This window comes from Corvus moneduloides, chromosome 18 (genome assembly GCF_009650955.1).
Source record: "Corvus moneduloides isolate bCorMon1 chromosome 18, bCorMon1.pri, whole genome shotgun sequence".
NCBI classification, from domain to species: domain Eukaryota; kingdom Metazoa; phylum Chordata; class Aves; order Passeriformes; family Corvidae; genus Corvus; species Corvus moneduloides.
Genome location: NC_045493.1, coordinates 818308 through 843874, shown reverse-complemented (window position 1 = coordinate 843874; position 25567 = coordinate 818308). Strand labels below are relative to the sequence as shown.

The 25567-nt window shown below is 53.8% G+C and overlaps 1 protein-coding gene across 1 annotated transcript in view; it reads right to left on the bottom strand.

The window, feature by feature from the left end:
* Positions 1 to 3185: 3185 nt before the first annotated feature.
* Positions 3186 to 25567, bottom strand: part of RTN4R (reticulon 4 receptor) — an 81536-nt gene continuing 59154 nt past the window's right edge. The window contains exon 2 of the mRNA XM_032127968.1: positions 3186 to 5224. Coding sequence (XP_031983859.1) covers positions 3798 to 5224 — 1427 coding nt within the window. The 3' untranslated portion in view covers positions 3186 to 3797. The remainder of the gene's footprint in view (positions 5225 to 25567) is intronic.

Below are 25567 nucleotides of genomic sequence, written 5' to 3'. Positions count from 1 at the left end.
CTCTTCCATAGAATCTGTCCACATCAGGTGTTGCAGCTTGGCAGCAGAGATGGGGTCCCCCGGAGTGAGGGTCACCACACCTGTGTGTCAGGGACCCATTTAGGATGGGACAAATCCCCACCTGTAGAGGCCTTCGGGATCCACTTCCCCATCCACAGGCAGAGGAGCAGCCCCATCCCCTGTGCAGGAGGGTGGGAAGGGGGAGGGAGGGGCAGAGGATCAACGCCCTCCCCGTGTGACCATGACAGGGAGGGGCACAATCATCTCATTGCCAGCTTGGGTTGTCCTTCCAGGTGGACCCGAAAACCTGCAAAAAGGGTTTCTCTTTTGGTTCTGTTCCTGCTTGGAGCTACCAGCCAGCAATCCCTGGAGACAAATTCTGGAATTAAGGATGAATGTGGTGTGTTCCCACCGCCGCTGGAGGGGCTGTGGTGCCGCTCCTCTTCAGCGCTGCCAGGGCTCTGCGTGGGGACGCTGCCAGGGGGCAGTGGGTGCTGGGGGGTGCAGCTCTGTGCTGGTGATGGGGAGCCCATTCTTCCCAGGGATTCCATCCCTCATCCCTCCTGGCTCCTTGCTGCTGACTTGATTTCATTGCTGGCATCAATGTCAGGAGCAGGAAATTGAGTGTGACTTGCACAGGAGAAAGGAAGGGAGAGGGAGGATCCTGAGATGAGGAACAGCCAACAGGGTCCTGAGCCCTGCTGGGTGAATCCCACTCAACTCAGTGACATCCGAGTGTAAAATATGTCTGGGAATATCTGGAAGAGTTGTCCCAGTCCCAGCATGGCACAAAGCAGGAGCAAAACTCCCCTCATTTGAATTCCTCTCCTCCCTCACCAATACCAGAGCTCAGCCTTTGCCTCTTCCAAGCTCCTACGGGAATTCCTGCTGCCCACTGCATCCCCTTCTTCAATATTTGTCATTCCAATGGCCTTCTAATGCCTGTAAACACAGGAATTGGCATCTGGACAGCAGGAAATCTAGGAAATTAGCACGAGGGACTCTTCTGGGCTTGTGGCCAATGTCTAGTCCTAGGAGCCACTGAAAGCATGGCAAAGTCGAGCTCTAGAAAGCGGGAACGGTGTCACTGGGTTGGCAGAGCGCAGCTCCTGCTCTGTTCAGGATAACAGCAGGAATTCCTTGTCTGCTTTGCATTATCCACAGGGAGCCAAACTCCTGAGACCCTGATCTGGGCAGGGCAAGCCCAGCTCCCAGCTCTGCCCTTCAGCTCCTGGGTGGAAATGCCACAATGGTCTCTTTTTTCTCAATTTTTCCTTTCAGGTCTATCCTACATTTTTGCCACCTGGTCTGGCTTCCTCGTGCCCATGGAGCAGGAATCTGGACCACAAGCCTCGCTGATTACTGTACAAGGGGGTCACACTGAGCCTATGACCCAAACAGGAGGTTCCACGGGAGCCTGTCACAGCAGAAATCTTCCAGCTTTTCCACGGGCTTTGGGGCGGTGCTGACTCCATGACCAAGCTGCTCTCTACTCCTGAGCTTCAGATTCCAGTGCAGCTTTGAATCCTTCAGGAGTCTCGATGATGCATTTTGGGATGAGTGGGAGAGGACAGGGAATGCAGGGCCTTGGGAAATCCTTCAGCGCTGGCATGATGGGACAGATCCGAGCAGGAATGGCAGAAGTGGCTGGTGAGGTCCCAGTCAGCGGCCTGTGAGTGTGGACAAGTGCACACCAGGCTGGGCACACCCAGCAGGGCTGGCAGGGGTGGCCAGCTCACGCCGGCACTGTCCCAGCACATTTCCTGCTCCATCCTTCTGGCAGGACAAGGAATTTGCACCCAAACACACCTCAACCCTCTGCAGAGGCTGGATCGTGGAGCTGGGCTGGCAGGAATCAGATCTGCTAGGATCCCAGGGCTGTTCTGCACAGCAGCTCCTGCCTAGCTGGGACGGACAGACCTGTCCCCATCTCGGTGACAGGAGGAAGATGTTCACTCCTGGGGCTCTGTGCCACACCTTTTTGGCAGCTCCAGGCGGGGATTTGGAGACAGATCACGAATGCAGCGCTTTGGGCACTCCCTGTCACTCACCGAGGTGGGAACTGGCTGCGGCAGAGGTGGGAAGAGCCAGCAGCACCCCAGAGTGGGGCACAGCCCCTGCCACGCTGCCCTGCAGCATCCCGGGGGGAACATCGGCCATCCAAGCATCTTCCCATGGTCTCTGCTCCCTCCTCATGAGCCATCAGGCCCAGGACAAGGCTGGAGTAAGCCACAGCCCTGCTGATGCCCATCACTCCTGGCTGCCAGGGCCTCACTCCATCTGGGAAGCTCAGCACCAGCCCCAGTGCTGGGAACCCCAAGGGATGGTGCAGCCTGGAGCCCCCCCAGTCTGACTTCCACACATAATCCTGGAGTGCACGTTCCCTTGGGACTGTGGCACTGCCCTTCTCTGGCCTCCATCCCATTCCAGCTGCATGTGACAGGCTGCTCCTGCCTGCACGGAGCTCCAAACCCCAGCAGGACAGAGGGGCACAGGAGAATCTCTGTGGTTTGATGAGGAGAAGCAGCCTCCTGATAAGCTCTGTGCCCAGCCCTTCCTAGCCTGGCCCAGGAGGTGGCTGCAGTGCCAGGAGGACACAGCCATGTCCACTTTATGGCCCACTGGGTCCTATGGGGTGGCATCCACTGTATGTGGACAGCAATGGTTTATTCTTTCAGCATCCCAAGGTGACCCTGGAGATGAAGCCACTGGCATGGTGACCCCAAGGATGGACACCTGAGCTGCCAGGCTGGGAGCTGTGTTTTTGAGGAGATACCTCCCCATTTCCTAAATCCCAGTGCTGCTCCACTCGGGATCTACCACAGAGCTGAGCCCATCTGTGCAGAGCAGGAGAAAAATGGCCCTGCCCAAATCTTGGGATTGTTGCTGACATTCCTCTACCCCAGCTCTGAGGGGCTGGGCCAATATTTCCTGCTCTTCTGAGCATCCTGGAATCTGAATGATGCCAGGAGAAGGTGGGACAGTTTGAAGAGAAACAGGAGCATGAGCAGGGCATGTTTCACACGACCAAACCCTTTGCTGGCACCAGTTAAAGGTTGCATAACCATCCAAAAATGCCTTATTTATCACTGTGGTGTTAAATGCTCAGATCACACTTCACATCCCTTTAAATTTTCAGCTTTTGAGCTGCTCCGAGTCCTTCACCCCTCGCAGATGACAAGCACTTAGGAAAAAGAAATCTTTATTTTATAGGTTTTTTGTATACTTGTACACAAGTAAAATAAAATGCATATCTATATATACTGCAATCTTGTGGAGGGGCAGGCAGCATTCTTTAACAAATGCTGCCCGTAAACATGGAAGGATGGAATGGAGATGGAAAAACTGCAAGAGTCATCAACATAGGATTAAAACAGCATAAAATCCATTACCTCTGCAAATGGGAACCTGCAACATTGTTCAGTGTGATGGTGAGTTACAAACAGATTTTGGACATTCTTTTCAGAGCATTTCTTACACTTTTTTTTTTTTCCTGTAAATAAACCATATTTCTTTACCATCTGCTGTAGCAAAAGCTGCTTTGTGGGCAAGTGCAGTTCCGAAGACCAAAGGTATAATTCACAGGTTTCAGGACAAATAAATTATGTACATCTCAGTATTTGTCTTTTTGTTTTGTTTGTTTGTTTGTTTGTTTGTTTTAATAAAGGCATCCAGTTAAGTTTTGTGTAACAAAGCTTTCTCAGGGTGGATGGGAGTCCTGCTTTTGTTTGCAACATTTATGGAGGTCAGCAAAAGTCGAGTATTAAAGTGTCATCAACCCAGGAAAAGAGTTAATTTTAGCAGAACAACAGTAAGCTCCACAGCAAGGGGGGGATCAAAAGGCTTAGGCTGAGCTGTAACGTGGAGCTGTTCCCCTGCTGGGTGAGGCGGCACTGGGCCTTTGATCTGTTCTTTTTAGAGCAGCCCTGCCTCTTTTTTGTTGGGACTGTGGAAGGTTCAATGGGCTCTAGAAATTCGGGTCTCAACTTGGTCAAAGGAGGGTCTACAATGCTGGGGAAGGTCCCAAAGGGGGAATCGTTTATCTGCTTGTTGCTGCCGTTTTTGGAAGGGTCCGTCTCCATGTACTTGGGCCTGGACATGTTCTCCTTCTCCTTGAGGTGGTTGTTGGACGAGCGGCTGCTGTGGGAGGAGGGCCCTGCCTTGCCTTTAGCTTCGTAAATAAAAGACTTGTCCATCTCAGGCTGGCAGCACTTGGAGGAACCGTCGTGGGAGCCCAGCGGGGGGAGCCCCGTCGGGAGTTTCCCCGACCTGGTTTTGGTGCTAAAAACGCTGGTGCGGATCTGGTTGAAGGAGTCCACGCAGCCGTCCAGGTCGGAGCTCTGCAGCCGCTTGAGGTCCCGCCCTGCCAGGCGAGGGGGCAGGTGGCACTCCAGCTCCGAGGAGGAGCCCTTGAACTGCTTAAACCAATTCCAGAGCGAGCGGGCCTGGCAGTCACAGATCCACTGGTTGCCATTGAGGCGCAGGTACTGCAGGGACACCAGGGGGGCCATGGTGTCCCCCGTGAGCACGGTCAGGTTGTTGTTGAACAGGTACAAGGTCATCACCTTCCCCAGGTCGTGGAAGGCGCGCCGGTGCACCAGGCTCACCCTGTTCTGGTGCAGCAGCAGCCGGTCGAGGTTGATCAGCCCGCGGAAGACGTTCTCCGACAAGCTCTTGATTTTGTTCCCGTGCAAGAACAGGTACGTGAGGTTCGCCAGGTCGATGAAGGTGTCGTCCAGCAGGATCTGGAGGTTATTATCCTGAAGGTAAAGGTACTGCAAGGAGAACAACCCTCGGAAAAGCCCCGTGGAGAGCTCCAGGAGCCCGCAGCGGTCCAGGTGCAGGGTGTGGAGGTGCACGAGCCCCCGGAAGGTGACGGGGTTGATGGATTTCAGGTTTGTGTTGTCGCTGAGGTCCAACTCCTCCAGTTTGGTGAGCCCGTAGAAGGCCCCAGGCTCGATGAGGCTGATGTTGTTGGAGTGGATCCACAGGATGGTCATGTTGCGGCAGGAGGTGAAGCTGGTGGCCCTCACCAGGGTGATCCGGTTGTTGTGCAGGAAGATGCGCTGGCTCTGGATGGGGATCTCCGTGGGGATCGCTGTCAGCCCCTGCTGCTGGCAGCTGATGGTGATCTTGGGTTCACTGTAGCATACACACGCCCCGGGGCAGGACTCCACTTCTGATGGGATGTTCAAGCAAAGCACCAAAATCAGCAGTTTGCTTCCTGAGGAATGACAAGAAAAGGGTGGGAATTAGGCAGGGTCATGGAGAGAGCTTCTCCTTGCAGAGGAGCCTGCAATCCCCCTCTGAGTGCGGCACCACCAACCACAACCAGATGCCAGGGCAGCCAGCGATTAAAAGGTAGGATTAAAAATGGGATCCTACCACTCAACTCAAAAGCTTAAATCAATGTACACTTGTAGAGATGGAGTCTGAGTGTCTCCTCTGCCCTGCACCCTCGGGACATGAAAGAGAGGGATCAGCACTTGGATTTGCACATCCAACACCAGCCCTATTCCCAAGATCTTACCTGAGCAAAGGGACTGAATTTTAGGGCATTTCCCTCTGCCATGGGCACACCTGGCACAGCTCAGCCCCTGGAAAAGCACCTGGATGGACCAGGAAACTCCAAATCCCATCCCAGCACTGCCACCAGCTCCTCGCTTTGCAAGGTCACAGAACAACTCTTCCAAACAAGCAGGTGTCCCCACACTGCTCTCAAAACAGAACTGTGGCTTTCCACAAATAATTTTGGACGGATTTGATCTTCCTGGGAGAAATAACTGTGAGACATTCCCAGAATAACTTTCAGGTCAGACCTGCCTGGAGAAGTCTCAGGGCCAAGAGGATCCTTTCCTTCTCCTGCTCAAACTTTCAGACACATATTCCTGCTTCCTCTCTCCCCATTTGTTTTTTCTTTGAACCTGTGCAGCCATGGAGGAAGAGGAGGAAACAGCAGGATCTTCCACGGTGCTGTTGTAGGAGAAAGGCACATGGCAGGCTTCATTCAGGGATCCCCCCCAAGTGTGCCAGGCAGGAACAGATTCCATGTGTCCCAAGCATGCAGGCAGCCCCATGGGGCTGGAAAACTCCTGAGAGGAACAATTTTTCCTGGTGATGCCCACCTGCTTCCCCAGGAGCTGGGCTGCACTGGAATCACAAGGAAGCATTTTGGTTCACCAAATTCCCCAGCTGGGGAGCTGGGAATGAGCCTGGAGGGAGGGAAGGGATGGACAGAGCAGCAGCTGCTGCTCTTTCTTCTCCAAAGGGACCTCGAGGGTCCCTGAAGCTCCTGCGGAGACACCTGAGGAGAGCCAGGCTGTTCCCTGCTCCCGGTGGGGAAGGGAAGCAGTGCCAGCAGTGCTTTCCCAGCAATTAGCAGTCAGTAATTAGTCTGATTCCTCCGAAAGGGAGCTGAAATGAATGGGCAGCAGCCGGAGAAGCGGGGGGCTCCATTTGGGAATGCCACGTGTGAGCAGGGACACCGTGTCCCCTTCCCAGCTCCTCACAGCACCTCTGGCAAAGGGACGTGGCCTCCCCGTGGCTGGGAGTCTCCAGCCCGGGGACAAGAGTAGCTTTGCCTCTCTTGTGGGAGGGTTTTGCCTCTCTTGTGGGAGGGTTTTTCCTCCTCTGAACCACTCAAAACTTCGTTCAGGGATGTTGATGCCTCATTACGAAGAAAGGTGGAAAAGAAGAGTTCAAAAAGCCAGACAGGAGAGCCCAGCAGTGCAGAATGGGATGAACTGGGGAGACTGGAGCTGCATCCAGCCTTGCAAATTCCCGAGGGGGAACCCAAAGGCAAAACCTGCTCCTCCCTTAGAGCCTGGCAGGTGCTCATGTGGCCAATGAAACCACATCAAACACCAACAATAACAGATTAAATCACACGGAAACCTCGCCAAATGTTTACTGCAGGAATAACAATTGGAAAAGCTGAGGTGGGAAAGTCTCTTTCCTGCAAGAACAGGCCGGGATCCCAGGTGTGGGTGTCGGCCTGGTCAAAACGATTCCCCGTGTGCAGTTAATAAAGCTGGTGTGATCCAACAGTCCCATACAGGCAGGAGGCTCCCATATATCATATTCCACGAGGGATAAAAACCCCAGCTCAGCATGCAGAGATAATTGGGGCCTGATGTTATCAGCTGCTGAGCCGCCCTGCAAGGCAGAGTTTGAGCGCAGTGTTGTGACACATTTTGGCTGCCTTGTCATGTTTTGACGTGTCACGTCCCATTGCAGGAAGCACAGTAACACGAGACAGCTGAAGTTCCCCGCCGGAGCCGTGGCACACCAAGAGCAGCCTCCTGGGAAATTAAAACAGTGCTGGCGACTCTCCGGCCATCCCTCTGCAGCTGATAATGAAACCCCGTGGGCAGGGAAATGGGACTTTCTGGAGCCTCTCTCTTCAGCTCCGTGACTGGGGTGATGGGGATGGGGTGACATCGGAGCAGTGGGAGTCACCTCATTATGCAACACCTCCCACTCCAGCAAAACAGCTCGGACTGGGACACTGTCCCCAGCTGTCCCCAGCTGCTCCTCCCTGCCATGGCCTGGGGCAAATCCAGCCACAGCCCGGGTGCATCCCACAGGCCTTAGGAATACATGGAAACAGCGGTGGGAGTGCAAAGAGGAACCGCAGTGATGCCATCCCTGTCCCAGCTCCAGCCAAGGACACGAGAAATCCATGTAAATCCATGTATACACGGGGAGAGAGGAGAGGACAGGAGGCAGCTGGCAGAGGATGAGCCATGAGCATCACCCTGCCCGGTGCCACCCATCCTGGCAGCTGAGCGCGCACGGGTGATCCACAGGATCTCTCTTCCCATGGGAAGCTCCCGGGCCGGCAGCAGGGTCCTGTCCCAGCTCCTGGGTGTGCCCAGAGCCGGAGCACTGCGGCTCCTGGCCGGCACAGAGGAGCAGCAGGGAAGGGGCACATCCTGCTCCGCTCCGAGCCTCGGCTCCCCGTGTCCCGCTCCGGTGCCCCGGAGGCTGCCAGCAGCGGTGAGTCAGTGCCACTGAGAGCGCTGCCAGCCAGCAGCACGGGGAAATTAATTACAGCCGGGCCAGGCTATGTGCTTTAATTAGGGACCTGGTGTTCATGAGCTGCTCGGATTAGCTCCTTCCACCGAGACAGTTCCTGTCAATCATTCCCCAAAGCCTTTTTCCAGTGACTTTCCCGCCGTGCAGCTCAGCCGTGTTCTGACTGATCCACGACAAAGCCCAGCCGCTGTCAGTCCCAGCCAGGGCAGGGCCAGAGGGACGGGCAGGAGTGGATGAAGCCGTGGGAAGCCAAGGTGACACTTTCATCCCCAGCCAGGCTGGGTGTGCTGTGACAGAGACCCCAGGGACCCTGCCGTGGCTTTCCCTGCTCCTCCAAAATCCTCCTCCAGTGCCTGGTGTCCAACCAGCAGCTGTGCCTGCTCCAGCATGTCCCAGACCCCAGTGGCCACCAAGTGCCATGAGCCACCCAGACTTTGCACTGGGATATTTTGATTTGTTTGTTTTCCTGGAGCACTGGGTTCAGCTCTGGCCATGGGGTCCTTCCTTTTCCAGGAAAAACACCCCCTGCCCTTAGGCCAGAAGTGCAGGAGATGTTCAAGGCCAGGTTGGACAGGGCTTGGGGCAACCTGGGACAGTGGAAGGAGTCAGGGGGTGGAACGAGATGAGCTTAAAGGTCCTTCCCAACCCAAACCATTCCAGGATTCTGTGATTCACGGGTGTTACAGGGAGGAGGGAGGTCAGAATGTTCCCTGTCTGCCCATTCCCAGAACATGCCACGCTCAGCTCCCAGGGAGGAACAGCATCCTCCCCTCACCGTCCAGATAAACCCATGCCGAGTTCTGTATGTGCAGTGAGCTCCCACCACCACTGGATGCTGGATCCTGCACCTCCAGCTGGACTCTTCCACCTCAGGACCCCTCTCAGTGCCCATCCCTGATGAAAAGCCTCTTGGAATGACACCCATCCGCTCCTCTCTTAGCCGAGAAACCATCCCTCCCTCTTGCAGAACATGATTAAAACTTAACTCGAGAGTTCCTGTCAAAAGCAAAAGATGAAAGAAATTCCAGAACCTGGAACCTTCAGTCCCTCCAAGACTTTGGCTTTGAGTTCAGCATTTGTTCCTCCAGAGCTTTCTTAAAAGCCAGAAAGCTCCTTCAGTGAAGCTGCAGTGCTTCTCCTTTGCCATCCCCGAGTGTTCTGACTCATGGAACTGGAAGCAATTAAAGTGGGTCCATTATCTGCCTCTCCGCCGCTCCCCCGGGCCATCGCCTTGTCAAACGTGGCAATTAGAAAGAAAAGGCTCCAGAGACCTCCAACAGATGCTTTGCAAACTTTTTCCAGGAGGCCAAAGTGAGCAGCAATTTGGTGCCGTTTGCAGAGCCACGGCCTCTCCCTGCTGCTCTGCTCGCGCCTCGATTGATTCGGAGATATTCTAATGTGGCTTTCCTGCAGTGGAGAGTCAATAACCATCTGAGTTCTCTCCTGCTCGGACATAAAGGGAGTACTTCACAATACGAAGCCTTTTGCTGATGCACACAGCGTTTTGCCTTTGTTTATAGTAGGGACACACTGGAGCTGCCGAATTTCCGGCTCGGAGTGGGCATCGTTTGAAATTCCGTGGGCATCATTTGAAATTGCGCACTTGGCTGCTCCCGGTGCCTCCCACTTTGTCCTGCGGCCAAAGGTGGGGCTGTGCCTGTGCCGCAGGGAAGGGGGCAGCGCTTTGATGCATTTCAAGTGAAGGTGAACCGAGAGGTCAATGAGGAAGGACAACTGGTTCGGAGTAGTCTGGAGTTTCCCTCCCTTCTGCTGCGGAGAGGAAGGATGGAGCACGATGATGCAGCTGGAGTGGCTCCAGCTGGGAGGAGAGGACGGGGTGAAGCTTTGGCACCATAAAACACCGGGGACAGGCACCAGAGTCACAGCTCCGGGGCACTGAGGCCCTGCGGCAGGGACAGAGCAGGTCCGTGCCGCCCTCAGGCAGCTGCAGCACAACATTTTGGGGCTGAGGCAGATCCTGGGACACCTCTGCATCTCCGTGGGGGTGTTGGGGTGTCAGACACCCCTCTGAGGTGGGACAGTCAGTGGGGTCACTGGGATGAGCGAGCTCTGGAGTTCTGAACCACTCCCCAGGCTCTGCTGGGGATGCACCCTGTCCAGGGGCTGGAGCTCAAGCCCCAACTCACACCAAAACACCAGTGATGATTCCCAGCGGCCTAAAAAAAGGGAGCTAATTCCCTTTTGGACACCGTTGGGGGCCTGAGGCAGCAGGAATGGTGCAGGCAGGTTGGGCACAGCTCCCATGTGAGACCTGCACCAGCCCTGCCTGGAGCTGCTGGGATATGAGCGCCAGTAGGAGCAGCAATTTAGGCACCTGTCCCTGGTCCCACATCCTCTGGGACTGCATCCAGACCCATTAACCTTTGGGACTGTGGTGCTCTTCCTTGCCTTTGGCAGCACAGCCCTGCTGGAACATCCAGGCTGTGCCCTGGACAGGATTTGAGCAGGAAAATTCTCAGCTGTGGCCAGGGCTGAAAGGTCATTTCCGTAATGCATCCCGGCAGGGAGGCAGGCAATGGCTGTGCCATTTCCTCACTCCGGGGTGTTCATCTTTTCCTCTTAAATCACACTCCCTTAATGTGATTTTTGGACTTAATATTGCAGGGATATTTTGAAGGGAAGAAGGTAAAAACGAGTTATATCTTGTGCAATTCTTCCACTCCATCCTCCCAAACCTCCAGGGGGGTTTGAATGCTGATTCTTCAGCATCGCTCGGGGCTGAGCTCCACAGCTCATCCCAGGAGCTCAGGGCAGCACAAACCTTCCCTGGGACGGCTCCATCCTTTCCTGGGGTGTTCCAAAGCACCTCCGACTTGTGGGGCTCCCCATCCCTCGCTCCCAAAATTTTGGCGGCAGCCTGGATTTAGCCTAAGAACATTTAGGCGGGGTTACGCTTTTGGTGCTTTGCCAGCATTTCTCTCGGCAGCAGCACGGAGAGGAAGGAGAAGGGGAGAGTGAACAGGTTGTATTTCAGCCCATTTGAATGAGAACTCGACAAGGAGCAGAAAAATTAAAGTTTCTTCTGTAGCCAGAAGGTTTTCATCCTGCTGGATTCCCAAGGCCTGCTGCAAGGCACCGAGGTGTGAGAGCCTTGCAGAGAAAAGGTCACCAGAGCCCTTCCGAGGGGAAATATCAAGGGATTTAACCCCAGGAGTCATCAGGTCCCCGGTTAACAATAACAATTATCAATTATTACAGCCCAGGAGTGCCCTGAGAGGCCAGGGAATGGGAAAAGTCCTGATTCCAATAAAAGGAGGTGAGAAGAGCTGCAGGGAGACAGGCCAGGGACATCTGGGCTGGGCTGAGATGGGATCCAGCAGCAGACAGAGGTGGGAATGCAACTCTAAATAGTGAGAGCGTTTCCCAGGCAGCTTCTCCAAGCCCTGGGCACACAATGAGGCAGAGCTTCCCTGGCTCCCTAACAGCCATAAAACCTTCTTTCCCCTCTTCAGGATTCTTCCAGGCCCTAGGTCCTTGTGGGAATGCTGCTCCAGATGTTTTTGCTGTTCTTCACAGCTTTTCCTCTTCGCTGCAGGGGTGGGAGGGCGATACTTGGGATAGCAGGGCAGCGTGGGCCATCGCAGAGGTGCGGATGGAATTGGGCAGAGATTTAGACGGAATTTTGCAGAAATTTAGGTGGACTTGTGCAGAAGTTCAGATGGACCACTCCAGAGGTTCAAAAGGACTTTTGAAGTGTTTTAGATGGACTTTTGCAGAGATTTAGATGGACAATTCCAGAGCTTCAGATGAACTTTGCAGAGTTTCAGATGGAATTTTGCAGATGTTTACATGGACCGTTCCAGAGGTTCAGATGGACAATTCCAGACGTTCAAAAGGACTTTTGCAGCATTTTAGATGGACTTTTGCAGAGGTTCAGGTGGGCAATTGCAGAGGTTTCAGCTGGGCCATTGCACAGATGTAGCTGGACAATTGCAGGGGTTCAGATGGACTTTTGTAGAAGTTCAGATGTTCTGCTCTGTCCCGTAGTCCTGCACTCTTCTGCCACTGCAGGCCCCAGGCTGAGCGTTGCAAAGATCCCTCCCCGGAGTCCCCGGGTCCCTCTGGTGAGTGGCAGCAGCTCATTCCCAGCCCCTCTCTGTGTTTGTTCAGGGTGGCTCCGGGCTGGCTGCCAGGGTCCATTAAAGCTCAGCTGGGCTTGGGAATCTCTCCATGAACCCCTCATGCAACAATTCCCATGCCCAAACATGCACTGCCCTTCAAGCAGAGATGTTATCACAGCTCACAGTGCCCAGAGCTTCAGAGGTCAGCTGGCTGTGAGCAGGGACATCTTCCTGAGCCTTCAGCCAAGCTGCAGCAGGAGGTCACAGAAACAGCCATGGGATCACAGAATTATGGGATGGTTTGGGTTGGGAGGGACCTTCAAGCCCATCCAGTGCCACCCCTGCCATGGGCAGGGACACCTCCCACTGTCCCAGGCTGCTCCAAGCCTCAATGTCCAACCTGGCCTTGGACACTGCCAGGGATCCAGGAGCAGCCACAGCTGCTCTGGGAATTCCATTTTAGTGCCTCTCCTACCACAGGGAACAATAAATAAGGACTTGGCCAATCCTACACAGGTTAAAGATGGTGTTTGAAGTGGTTTTCATGAAATCAGGAATAATCTTTGAGGTTCTTAAGCACTAAAAACCTGACCTAGCTATCCCTGTTTCCTATGGATAGGCATTGGAAAATCCTATGGATATACTGGCCCTCTTTCTAGTGAGTGCTCCTGCCTATGCTGTGCTCTGCCCCTCAGCTGCTGGGGCTCTCTCTGACACGTCAATCAGCACAAGCAGAATTTTCAGCTCTTCTCGTGTAATATGGAACAAATCTGCATGGTTGACACCTGTTCTCTTTCCATTTGGGCCATATCTGGAAGGGGAAGGCTCCTGACCTTTTACAGGGAGAAGATGATGAGCTTAAAGTAAAACATGGGGAATTCCTGTGCAAAAGGCCTCTTAGGTGGGTTTATTCCAGCCCTGGGCTTGACAGAGTCCAACCCTGGTCCTTTCTGTGCAGACAGTGCAGGTCCCAGGTGCTGCTGGCCCACCCAGAATCCCAGTTCCCTTTTCCTTCCTCAGAGGTGGACTGGTTCCCCCACTGCATGCAGGAGTGTGGCCCTTTTTGGGATGTTGATCACATCTGCAGCTGGAAAAACCATGGACACGTCCCATTCTCCTCAACACCTAATGCAAAGTCTTGTGCTGGTGTCCTCTCCACCCGTGTGACACCACAAAGCCCCTGCACCACACCAGCAGGTTCTGGACCCCGTGGAGCACGTGGGATTTGCAGGGATTTGGCTCAGAGCAGGTGAGTTGGACTTGATCCTTTGCCAGGTACCAAATTCCACAGCGACAGCAGGAGGAGAGGCCAAAATCTCCTGGAGATGCACCGAGCAGGGGACAGGCTGTGCCAGAGGCAGGGATCCAAGGCTGTGGGAGCTGGATGAGAGGCAGCAACAGCCCAGTGCCCAAAGGAAAGGTGAAAGCACATGGCCTGGAATGTGCCTTTGGAGAGCTTGGGGCACACCTGGGGAAAACGGGCACAAAAAGGGGAAGAGAATGGGCAGGAGGGCTGCAGGACAGGGGGACATCCCTGAAAGCCTGCACGTACTTGCTGGACTCTCCAAATCCACCTGAATTCACCTTGGACAGCAGCTCTGAGTAGCTGCTGTGATCCTGATCCACCTCCCAGGGCTGTGCCGGGCACCTGCCAGGCTGGGCCTGGCCACACCGAGCTCAGGGGCCAAGGAAGAGGGAGGCCTCCTCCCTCACAGCCTGGGAGAACCAGATGGGTTGGAAAGAGTTCATCATCAAGGTGTCTTCCCACCCAGACCATCCCAGGGTCATATGAAATGTCACAGCTGCATTGTCCCAAGTGACAGCCACCGATGGCCACGGTATTGTCCCAGCTATCACAGGACTGTGGGATGGTTTGGATGGGAAGGGACCTTAAAGCCCATCCAGTGCCACCCCTGCCATGGGCAGGGACACCTCCCACTGTCCCAGGCTGCTCCAAGCCCCAATGTCCAGCCTGGCCTGGGACACTGCCAGGGATCCAGGGGCAGCCACAGCTGCTCTGGGCACCCTGTGCCAGGGCCTGCCCACCCTCCCAGGGAACAATTCCTTCCCCAAATCTGTCCCTGTCACGCTGCCTTTGCCAAGAGTCCCATGGCCAAACCCACACCCAGCCCAGTAAAGCCAAACCCAGCAGCTCCCTAAGAACAGAGCAGCAAAGCCGTGCCTGGTTCCAGTACTGTGCTAGGGCATCCTAAGCGGTCTGAATCCTCGTTCCCATCCTATCCAGATGGGATGCATCCAGCACACTGCACGAGCAGGATCATGTGTGATCCTGTCACCATTCCATCCCCACGCTGGGGAGAATGAAGTGACAAAATATTCATTGTGAATCACAAGCAGCTCCTCCAGAAGTCAGGATTATCTGTGCCATATCTGTAAAAAAGCAGGGACAAACAGGTGTCCAGAGGAAGGAAACTCAGGTTCCCGAGATGATTTAGGTCTCCCATGAAGCACAGAGTACCTCAGGAATGCTTCAAAACCCTCCTAGGAAGAAGGAGAGTTTCCTGCAACTCCAAGCCTGGCGTTGGTGGCTGCTCTGTGTGTGAGTGACTCAGAGAGAGGAGAGGTGAAGCTCCAGATGGGATTTACACCTGCTCCCCCCCAGCCATCTGTGACTGCACCCCCTGCCAGCTGCAAATCCCGCCCCCACAGCTTCTGGAAGAGCCCCCTTGCCCGAGGCAGCATTCGCCTCTAAAATAACATTATCTCCGTTTTTGCTCGCAGCCCCAGCATCTGCATCATGTGGAGTGAGGGACGAAGTTTAGGAAAGAGCCTGGAAGGGAAAGTTGTTCCAAACATCCCCCACGGCCTCAGCTTGGTTGTGTGTGTGGATGCAGAGTGACCAAACAGCCCTGGGCAGCTCAGGCAGGACAGGGAGGGGGAAAACATTCCAACTCGAAGCTCGGACACAGCCACGTTCCCAAAGAACAGCTGGAAATGAAAACATGGGAGAGCAGACACGCGGGACTGGAGATGACGTTCTCTGGCCTGCTCACGACTTGTTGCTCCCCTTGCTGTGCCTGGAGGACCAGAGCTCTCCAGACATCCCAAGGTTTGTCACCTGGAGCAGGGGGGGAGCAGTGGAGGAGCAGAGCTGTGCAACCATCTGTGAGGTCTCCACCTCAATGTTCCTTTCAACGGCTCAGGTCATTTCTCATTCCCCCTGGGACACCCAGCCCCTCCAGCCTGGCCATGATCCCCCTCTCCCTCCTTTCCCCTTTTCCCTCAGCATCTCTCCTGGCTCCTGGCACACATCCCTGGCTCGTCCTTTCATTCCCAGATAAAGCTGGGAGTGGTGTTTGATAAGTGTGTGTGTCTCAGGTGAGTGCAGCTCACTCAGCCACGCTCCCCAGGTGAGGAGCACGACACCCACAGCTCCATCAATAAATATACTCCTCCGAACATAACTCTATAAATAAACATATTCCTCTGCAATGTGCAGCTCTGTGAAGCCAAGCTAAACACGGACTCAACAGGCTGCTAATGATACAACTTCCTGTTTTCCTGGAAATTGGGAAGGGAGCAGTGGGGAAGGGATCCTGCAGCTCATCAGGGCTTGAGACCCCGTGCTGGGCTGAGCTCACCTCACACCCACCCTGAGATCCCACAGAATTCCACCAGGAATTCACACCAGATTTCCACGCCCGAGGCCCTCAGTTCAAGGTCTCATTACAGGCAGAGGGATGACAGCCCCTTCCTGCTTCTCATTCCCGCTGGATAAAAGCTCCCTCTTCTGCTGCAGCCTCCCCTTTTCCCCCACGCCCGTGCCCATCCATTTCCCCACTCCAGGGCCTTAAATGTCCATAACCACCTGTTCTCCAATGTGGTCTTAAATCAGTTTTAGACCCTGCGGCTCCCAGGCTGCCAGAATGCCCCATTCCCTGTTCCCAGACGGATGGCCAAGCATCTGGCTGGACTCAGATTCCTGTTGTTTCCCAGTCGCCAGTCTCCCAAGCAGTTGCTCTGCATTAGAGCCCTGCCTTCAGCTTTATTTATCAGGGCAAAATCTCAGCCAGCTGCCAACTTTAGGGGCAGTAATTTATAGATATTTTCCGGATCATTCATGAAAAGAGGGAAATACAGCGGGGTGGAAGCTGAATCCCGCAAAGCTCCTGTGCAAGCAGCTTGTTCTGCACTGAGCCTCCACCAACAATCGCATTTGGAGGGCTTTAAGCTGCCTGGTTCTTAATCCATTTAATAACTGTCCATTGATTCCATAGACAGGATATTCTCCGCCACAGAAATCAAGCGCCTGACATAAATCTGAATTTATTATGATAATCCAGATCCATGAGCAGAGGCTGGGGGAGTTTGTGCACATCTCATCCGCCAGGACATCGGTCCAGGCCTGGGGCTTGCTGGCACTGAGGGGATGCCATCAATAAATAATTGTGACAGCAGGACCTTTAAAAATAATATCAGGAAAAAAAAAAAAAGAAGACAACTGTGCTTAAGAAAAATTCCTGGGAAATCTAGCAGCAGAAATTATTGGCATTTCATGGAATCGTAGAATCAATAAGGTTGGAAAAGCCCTCTAAGATTTCCAAGCCCAGGTGTCAACCCAGTACCATTGAACCACATCCCCAGGTGCCACTGGAGCACTCCCAGGGATGGTGACTCCCTGGGCAGCCTGTTCCAGTGCTTTCCCGTGTATTTGTCTCTGGATTTCCATGCCTCCATGGAAAACATCTCCTCCTTCTCCACAGCACTGATCCCAAGCTGAGCAGCCTCTCCTCACCGCCGGGGCTTTCCAACTTTCTGCTTCCAACCTTCCCTGGCCTTCCCTGCCTCTGGGAATCCTGTGGTTTTCAGGTTTATAAGGAATTAGAACCAGGATCTTGTCAGCAAGTCCTGGCCATGCTCCCTTAGGTCCTTAGAAAGGGCCATGCTCCCAAGGTCCTTAGAAAGGGCCTTGAGCATCCATCCGTGTGGGATTATTGTCCATAAATGAGCCTGGTGGGTGGGGTCTCATCCCAGCTGGGCATCCCTCTCCACAGACAAGTTGTTTAAGCATTCAGGATCATTTCAGAGGAAAGAAAAGATTTCCTTGAGCAAGAACAGCATTTTCTCCTTTCCATGGGAGTTGTTTTTCTGCAGGACTGGGCATTCCCATCACCCCAGCATGCCCTGGTGGTGAGGCCACCTGTCCTTCCTCTCCCACACCAAGCACACAGGGTCAGGCTGTCCCTGAGCTCAGCAGCCCCTGGAGCTCATTTCCTAATTAAGAGAACCAAGCCATGAACGTGATTGAAGACAATCACCATCCCATAGCCAAGCCCTGCAAATCCCCTGGGGCACAGAGAATTCCCACCCTGCAGGTCCCTCCCTCCAGCAGAGCCCTTCCAGAGCAGCAGGGCTCACTTCCCGTAAGTGCCTGTTAATATTTCATGGGACTAAGTGAATTTCTTTCCATTTCATTTCCCATCTTTGTTTAATTCACCTCCTTCAGCGCCCTCCTTGGAAGGGAGACCAGGGACCAACTGCTGATGTGGGGGAAATATGAATCATCTCGTCAAAGGAATGAACTCAAGTGAAAAAAGGAAGAAATCGGTCAAATTAGGAATAGAAATTACAGCAGAATCACAGAAATGCCACTGGAAAGCTCAAACCTGCAGGGGCAATAGCATCAGGCACCCAAATGTCACCTCATAGGAAATATATGCATTTCCAAGCAGAATATCCCATCTCTTCCAACCTGGAAAAGCCTCATCCCAGCATATTCACAGTTATTTTCTTCAGGATTTCTCATATGATGCAAGTCAAGGAAAAAGAAGAGTAAATTTTGTGGATTTGAAGACAGAAATAACCATCTCCTCATGTCCTCCTGCTCTTTTTCCCTGGCAAAGTGGAAGGAAACTCTCCTTTCCCTGGGGAAGTCATTTGTGCCGCTTCTGACAGGAGCAAGGACAGGGAGCACAAACCCTGCTGCTTCCAGCGGGAACTCTCCAGACATCACTTCCCAAAATGTGCTTGGTGCCAGCCTTGGTTCCCAAACCTGCTCAGTATTCCCACCTCCCAACCCCAAAGCTCCACAAAAACTGCCCAGCAAATCCCCTCCCAGCCTCTTGTGGGGCATCAGGCCTGGGACCTCTCACAGGAAAACCAGGAATACTTTGGAGTGAAGCTGGGAATTCCAAATTGTCCTTTTCCTCTGGTGCCTCTGTCTCTGCCTTCCCTTCCTTAAGGACTTTTTCAGAGCCAGTCTCCCCTCAGTTCCAGAGTCCAAATCCTACATTACCACTCATGGAAATGTGTAGATACAAAAATGCTGCTAGCAAGGATTTTCTTGCTATTTTCTAAGTCCGTGAGAGACTTTTCTCTCTCACAGAAGAGGTAGCAGAGTTATGTAAACACCCAAGCCACCTGCAACCTTGAAAAGTCTTGTTTATGGTATAGTAGAAAAATATTTTGACAATGGATGTTTTAGGATTTTAGCCAATCACCCCCAAGGGGTGGCTGATCCTTTGTCCAATTAGACTATGAAGAAAAAAAGTCTATAAAAGGTTTGTAAAATAATTAAATAAATCAATCTTGCTGCACAATTCCTGCCTGCTGGATCTTCTCTCCTCCTCCTCCCTATGGCTGCGGGACACGGTGATATACCGTAGGAACCCGGCCTGCAGTAATAGAAATGTTTCCTCCCAGGATGTGATGCTGCTGGTTCTGCTTCACTGATGCCTTTTCCTGGTCTTAAAACCAAGAGTCAAACACGGTTAGAAGGGAAAAAGGGCTTTTACCTCAGCATTTATTTTAAGGACCCTTAGGTGCACACGTCCAGGTGGAATGCACTGAAATGCACACCACAAAGCCCCCACACAATAGACCGGGTATGTCATTATAGGTCTTACTAATTAGCAGATCTATCAAGGATTCCCCAGTGAGAGGCTCGAGTGAGCCCCCCCTCCCCAAGGAACCTTCCCCTGGATGGTTCTATCTTAGTTTACAGAATGTGTTCTGGAGAGGACCTTGGGGTCTGGGGTTTTCTGATCCCTAGCTACGAGGCTTCTAAGATGTTTAGTCTCCTAGCTTAACAAAATAAGTCTAAGAATGTAGGCTTAAAAACCACTAAGAATACAAAAAGCTGTAAAAAGGTATATAAAAGGGGTAGAAAAGAAAAGGCAAAAAATCATCATGGCATCATCACCACCCATGGCCTCTCTCTTGCTACTTTCCTGCTGAGACGTTATTTGGGGGAAAGCAGCCCAAACCCTCTTCCCTTGTGCACAGCCTGGTCAGACCCACACGGGGCAGCGCCAGCTCTGGGGGTTGGCGACAGCAAATCAGGGTGGCAACAAAGAAACCAGGGGCAAATTCTGCTCTTTTTTGTGCATGTCCTGGGCTGATCCCACAGACTGGGGGACCAAGGGAGGGGATTCTGCCCCTCTGCCCCGCTCAGGTGAGACCCCACCTGCAGAGCTGCCCCAGCCCTCGGGCCCAGCACAGGAAGCACCTGGAGCTGCTGGAGAGAGTCCAGAGGAGGCCAAGGAGCTGCTCCAAGGGCTGGAGCCCCTCTGCTCTGGAGCCAGGCTGGGAGAGCTGGGGGTGCTCACCTGGAGAGGAGAAGACTCCAGGGAGAGCTCAGAGCCCCTTCCAGGGCCTAAAGGGGCTCCAGGAGAGCTGGAGAGGGACTGGGGACAAGGGCTGGAGGGACAGGACACAGGGAATGGCTTCCCAGTGCCAGAGGGTAGGGCTGGATGGGATATTGGGAAGGAATTGTTCCCTGGGAGGGTGGGCAGGCCCTGGCACAGGGTGCCCAGAGCAGCTGTGGCTGCCCCTGGATCCCTGGCAGTGTCCAAGGCCAGGCTGGACATTGGGGCTTGGAGCAGCCTGGGACAGTGGGAGGTGTCCCTGCCCATGGACTACCTGACATTTAAGAGGTCCCTTCCAACCCCAGCTGTTCTGTGGTTCCATGAGTGAAGCAGCAGCAGTGACCTGTCCTTGGGACAAGGGAGCCTCTTGCAGTGGCAAATGTCCCCAGGAGCTGCCAGCACCTGAACTGCAGCTGCCACAGCACCTCTCAAACTCAACCCAGCTCCCTGGCACATTTAGGTGTGAAATTTAGATGAAATCTCAGGCACTTTTCTGGCACGGGAATTCTGTTGCCACGCTGCAGCGTGAGGGTGCGCATTTCCATCCCCAGGGCTGATGGAACACGCAGTGTTTGCTTGGCCAGCCGGGCATGGGGGGGCTTCCAGAGGTCTGCAGGGGTGTGTGACCATTCCTTAACCACTCCTAAGGCACCTGGGAGCACAGTGGAGGGAGATCTGCTTGTTTGATCCTTCCAAAGCCTGGCTTGAGGCAGAGCCCTGCACCCTCACCCCACAGGCAGGACCACACCACGCTGCAGCATCAAGCTGCTCATTCCTGCTGGACTAGGGGAATGACTTCTCCACGTCATTCCATGGAGGAATCCCTCCTTCTGGCTGGGAGATCCCAACTCAGTGTTAAGTGGCTGATGTATGGAGAGGAGGACACCGGGCTGTGACAGGCCACTGGGACCACCATCACACCCAGCCTCATTAGAACTCTCATTAACGATCTAATGAGAAGGGGAGAAAATAGCAGGTTAATTAAATCTGCCCTTCCTGAGCCGGGGAAGGTTTCAGCTTTAGTGGGGATGGATGAATGACAGGGAGGGCTGTGGCAAGAGCTGGCAGATTGTTCTAGGCTGGAAAACTGCTCCTTGTGGGGAAATTGAGGCTCCTTCCACCTCATCAGGAAGGGGAGAGGCTGCAGATGAAAGAGTCGTGTGTGAGGAGCTGCCAGGAGCTGAGAGGTGATGCCTGATAATGAGAGAGGGAAGGTGGGGGCCTTGGGAGGGAATTTTTTGCTCTGAGCTTGTATTGCCAAATGTTACTCCTTGCCTGGGGCTCCTGGAGCCGATCAGAAAGAACCCAATTGTTATTGATCCCTGTTCCAACAGCTCTTAGGGGCTGATGTTCTTCCTTAGCCAAAACACCAGGAAACTCAGAGAAAGGGGGAGAGAAAGAGCTTTATCCACAGGTGAACTTGGAGCAGCACAGGGGGGAATGTCAGAGCTGGAGAGTCCTGGAAATACAGGAGGAAGCGGTGTGGGGCAGTAAACTAACTGAGCTGGAGGAGGACGAGCTCCAGGACTTCCAGGGCCCATCAGCAAGGAGATATGGAAAGAGTGCAGGGAAGAATGCTGTGTGATCTCTCTGGTTCAAACTGACCTCCTAACTGAGCTGTGCCGTGATGGGAACCCCGGTGTAGGAGGGTACCACAAGGCCCCAGGGCAAGGGCACACCAGGACAACACCTGGCAGCTCGCAAAGAGCTGGCAAAACAAAAGCACCCAGGAAATTATGGGCAAAATAGCCCCAGCTCAATGTCTGTGTTACCCTGGGACACGGCAACTGGAAGGCTTGGAGCAGCCTGGGATAGTGGAAGGTGTCCCTGCCATGGCAGGGGGTGGAATTCCATGATTTTTAAGGTCCCTTCCCACCCAAACCATTCTGGGATTCTGTGATTTGGTGTAAAATCATCCCTCAGACCAGCACAGCACCAGAGGTCAGCGCTGTTTGGCCTCCTTTCTGTCATCCCTATCCAAGGGAAAGGAAGAGAAGGACATTTGGTGCTCCACAAAAATAAATATTTTAGGAGAAAATGCCTGCAGAAAAGGAGACAACAAAATGTCGCCTTTCCAAGGCAGAAATGTGTGCAGAGTGTGTCTGTCCCAAGTTCTGCTCTCTCCAGAGTCAGAACTTCCCTGGAATCCTCCAACTTAAACCAGCTGCAGTCCAAGTGCTCTCTGAAACCACATTTAGTCACAGCAGTGAAAGACTAAATGACTTAAACCCTTTTCTAAAGGCAGGGACTTCAAACAACAGGGAGAAGATAGCCAAGGCAAATGTGGAAGTATGACTACTTGAAACAGCTCCTGAAGAGCAGAGACGAGGCAACAAAGCAAGCTCGGAAAAAAAAGGTGTTAAGGCTTGAGAGCAACATTAATGCACAAAATCAAAGCAATTTCTCTAAGCTGTCAAAATAATCCCTGGATGTTGGGAGGAGCAGACCCACAATTGGAGAAGGAAGGGATCCCTCCTGCCTGGGGGGTGGGAATTCAGCCATTCCTGACAATCACAATAGGAGCAAAGCCCATGGCTGAGTGGCATTTACAGGAGACTGAGAGGAAAATCTAAATGAGAAAGAGAGAATTGAAAAGCCCTGGCAAGCAGGGACACAAAAGGTTTCTGTTGAGATGCTTGTAAGCCTTGGTGCATCTGAGACGTGCAGAAATTAATAAATCAGTGGTGTAGGGCTCTGATTAAAAAAATAAACCCATATATAAATAAGAGGTTTTCAGCTCTCAAATCCACGTTGTGTCACCACCAATCAGATCTCACCCAGCATGAGCAGCTCAGCACCAGAGTGAAATTAAAGACAAAAGGCACAAAATCAGCATTTCTGACTTATGAGCTTGTTCTAAACTCCCTCACTCGAGAGGAGAAACCCTCCAGGATCAGAGGGATAGACCAAGAGGCTTCAGCTGAGTTCTGGGTTGGAGTGGAGCTCCTGGAGGCTGCGCAGCTGAGGAAGGGCCTGGAGCATCTCCGTGCCCAGCACAGGCTGAGGGAGCCGGGGCTGCTCAGCCTCGAGAGGAGCCCCAGCTGAGAGGGGCCCTCAGCCCTGGCTGTCCCTGGCTGCAGGGAGGGCTCCGGGCAGGGCCCGGGCTCTGCTCCGGGGCCCGGCAGCGGCACCAGAGCACCGGGCAGGGCCTGAGCCCGGCAATTGCCCTGCCCAGGAGGCAGAAGTGCTGCCCTGGGCAGGGCCCGGCCCTGAGCAGAGCCCAGAGAGGCTCTGGGGTCTCCTCGCTGGGGATATTGCAGAGCTGTGGGCACACACTGCTGTGCCCTGGGCTCTGGGATGGCCCTGCTGGAGCGGGGAGTGGCACCAGTCACCCTCTGTGCTCCCTTCCAGGCTGACCCATCCCGGGATCCTGTAACTGTGATATTGGAGACTCTGAGAACCTGTGGCACTTTAAAGAACATTTGAAAGGGCTCTGATGGAGCAGAGGATCCCACCCAGCTTTCCCAGAGAGCCGGATATCAGCTGAAAGGGCACATCCCCACCTCTGCCTCTTCTGCATTTCCCTCTCCCACCTGAGGTGTGGAGATCAACTGGAGCCCAGGATAAGTTTTCCATCCCTCACCCTGTCCCTGGGACTGCCTAGAATGACAGGCAGGGGGAGGGAAGGGGCCACAGCTCTGCCTGAGATCTTTACCAACATTTGCACGAAGGCCCAACCTTTAAGAGGAGTGGTCTGAGCTGACCTTCAGCTGAAATCCCTGCCCCAGTACCCCCAGCGGAAGCACAATCCATGTGACATTTTGGAGCACGGCCTCTGCGGCGACTCTGACATTACAGAGAGAGAAAACAACGTCAGACTGCAAGGAAAGTTAACATCAGCTCCAGAAACCTCGGCTGACAGCAAACACCCAGGGCTGGTGCCAGCCCAGTCACAGCCCCAGCACTGGTGTGACAGTCTGGGCTTGGGAAGAGCTGAGCTGGGGACCGTGGCCAAGCACAGCACAGCACAAACAAACCCAGATGCTGATGGGCTCCATCCCTAAGCAAAAATGGAGATGTCAATTGAGAAATTCTTGCTTATGAAGAGATCTAAACATTTTAGACCCCTTTAACAACAGTGAGTCTGTGGGCACAGCACGGCACAGATCCTAGGAAAATGGAATTCAAAGGGTGGGAAGCAAAGCCCCTGGGTGTAAATCGTGACCTTTTAACAACCAAGCCCCTCTTGGATGATCAGCTGCAGCTCTGTCCCAGCACCACAGCATGAAGCTCTGCTCACACACTGGCCACACTCTCACACCTGCCCAGAGAGGAGAGCCATCCCTCAGGTGCTCTCCAAGCACATAAATCCTGGGAGCAGAGCTCAGATCCCACGTGCAGGTTAAAAATCACCAGCTTCTTGCAAAAGGCAGCACCAGCATTGATTCACGGTGATAATGTTGATGCAGGGGTGTCACAGCATGAGGAGAAGCTCCTCCACAGACCTGGTGTCCCATGAAACTCCGTGTCTACCTGCACTTCCCAGGCAAATTCCCAAGCTCAAAGCTGTGCCTGTGCATCCCAGAGCATCTCAGTGCTTGGTGGGAGGTTCCAGAGAAGGGGGGAGGGGCACTCAGGCATGGAATTCTCCAGCTCACAGCCACATCCAAGTGGATTCAAGAGGAGTGATCGGGCTGGGTCACGAACCTTGTCAAGAAGGACTGGAAATTGAAACAGTTCTGCCATGACAAATACAGCCAGAGCTTTCACAAAATGAGGCAGGAGATGAACTGGAGAGCAGGACAGAGAGCAGAAGGAGAAGGTTTATTTCAGGCCCTGCTCTGAGGACTGTTCCTGTATCTGACATGACACAGCTGGGAATTAAAAACCAGCAATGCTCTGCTGAGAAGGGAGGAGGGGAAAGGGCTCCTTCCCTCCTGCGTGTTCCTGGTGTCCTCTGCATGCTCCCTCGGGATCCCTGCACTGCTGGATGCATCGGGGATGGGAAGGAAAAGCTGCAGAGCACCACTTCCCTCCCCCTCCCTTCCCAGTTGTCCATCACTTGGGGTGGCTGCTGGCAGCAGCCTGGACCAGGGATCTCAGCCTCTGCCTTGGCTCCCCCATCTCAGAGCCTGACGGTGAAGCACGAGCAGGTGTCACCCTCAGGCTGCCATGAAGTATTTGGAATTCATTCCTTGCTGACCCCTGCTCCACCTGGAGCACTGCATCCAGCCCTGGGTCCAACAGCAGAAGGACCTGGAGCTGCTGGAGCCACTCCAGAGGAGGCCACAGAGCTGCTCCAGGGCTGGAGCCCCTCTGCTCTGGAGCCAGGCTGGGAGAGCTGGGGGTGCTCACCTGGAGAGGAGAAGGCTCCAGGGAGAGCCCAGAGCCCCTTGCAGGGCCTAAAGGGGCTCCAGGAGGGCTGGAGAGGGACTGGGGACAAGGCATGGAGGGACAGGACACAGGGAATGGCTTCCCAGTGCCAGAGGGCAGGGCTGGATGGGATATTGGGAAGGAATTGTTCCCTGGGAGGGTGGGCAGGCCCTGGCACAGGGTGCCCAGAGCAGCTGTGGCTGCCCCTGGATCCCTGGCAGTGTCCAAGGCCAGGCTGGACATTGGGGCTTGGAGCAGCCTGGGACAGTGGAAGGGGTGGAACAGGATGGGTTTTCCCACCCAAACCCATCCATGATTCCATTGTCTTCTGCACTTCTCATGTTGACTTTATTCCTCAGGAGCTCTAACACTGCATCCCGAGGGTGCCACATCCCCTGAGCACAGCAGGAATGCAGCTGTGCATTATCCAGCAGAGTCGTGTGGCTCAGCACTCTGGAGCTGAGGAGCTGGGGTTGGCTGGGTGACCATGACCAGGTGTGGGCACCCAATAGGGCACATTTGGTGTGT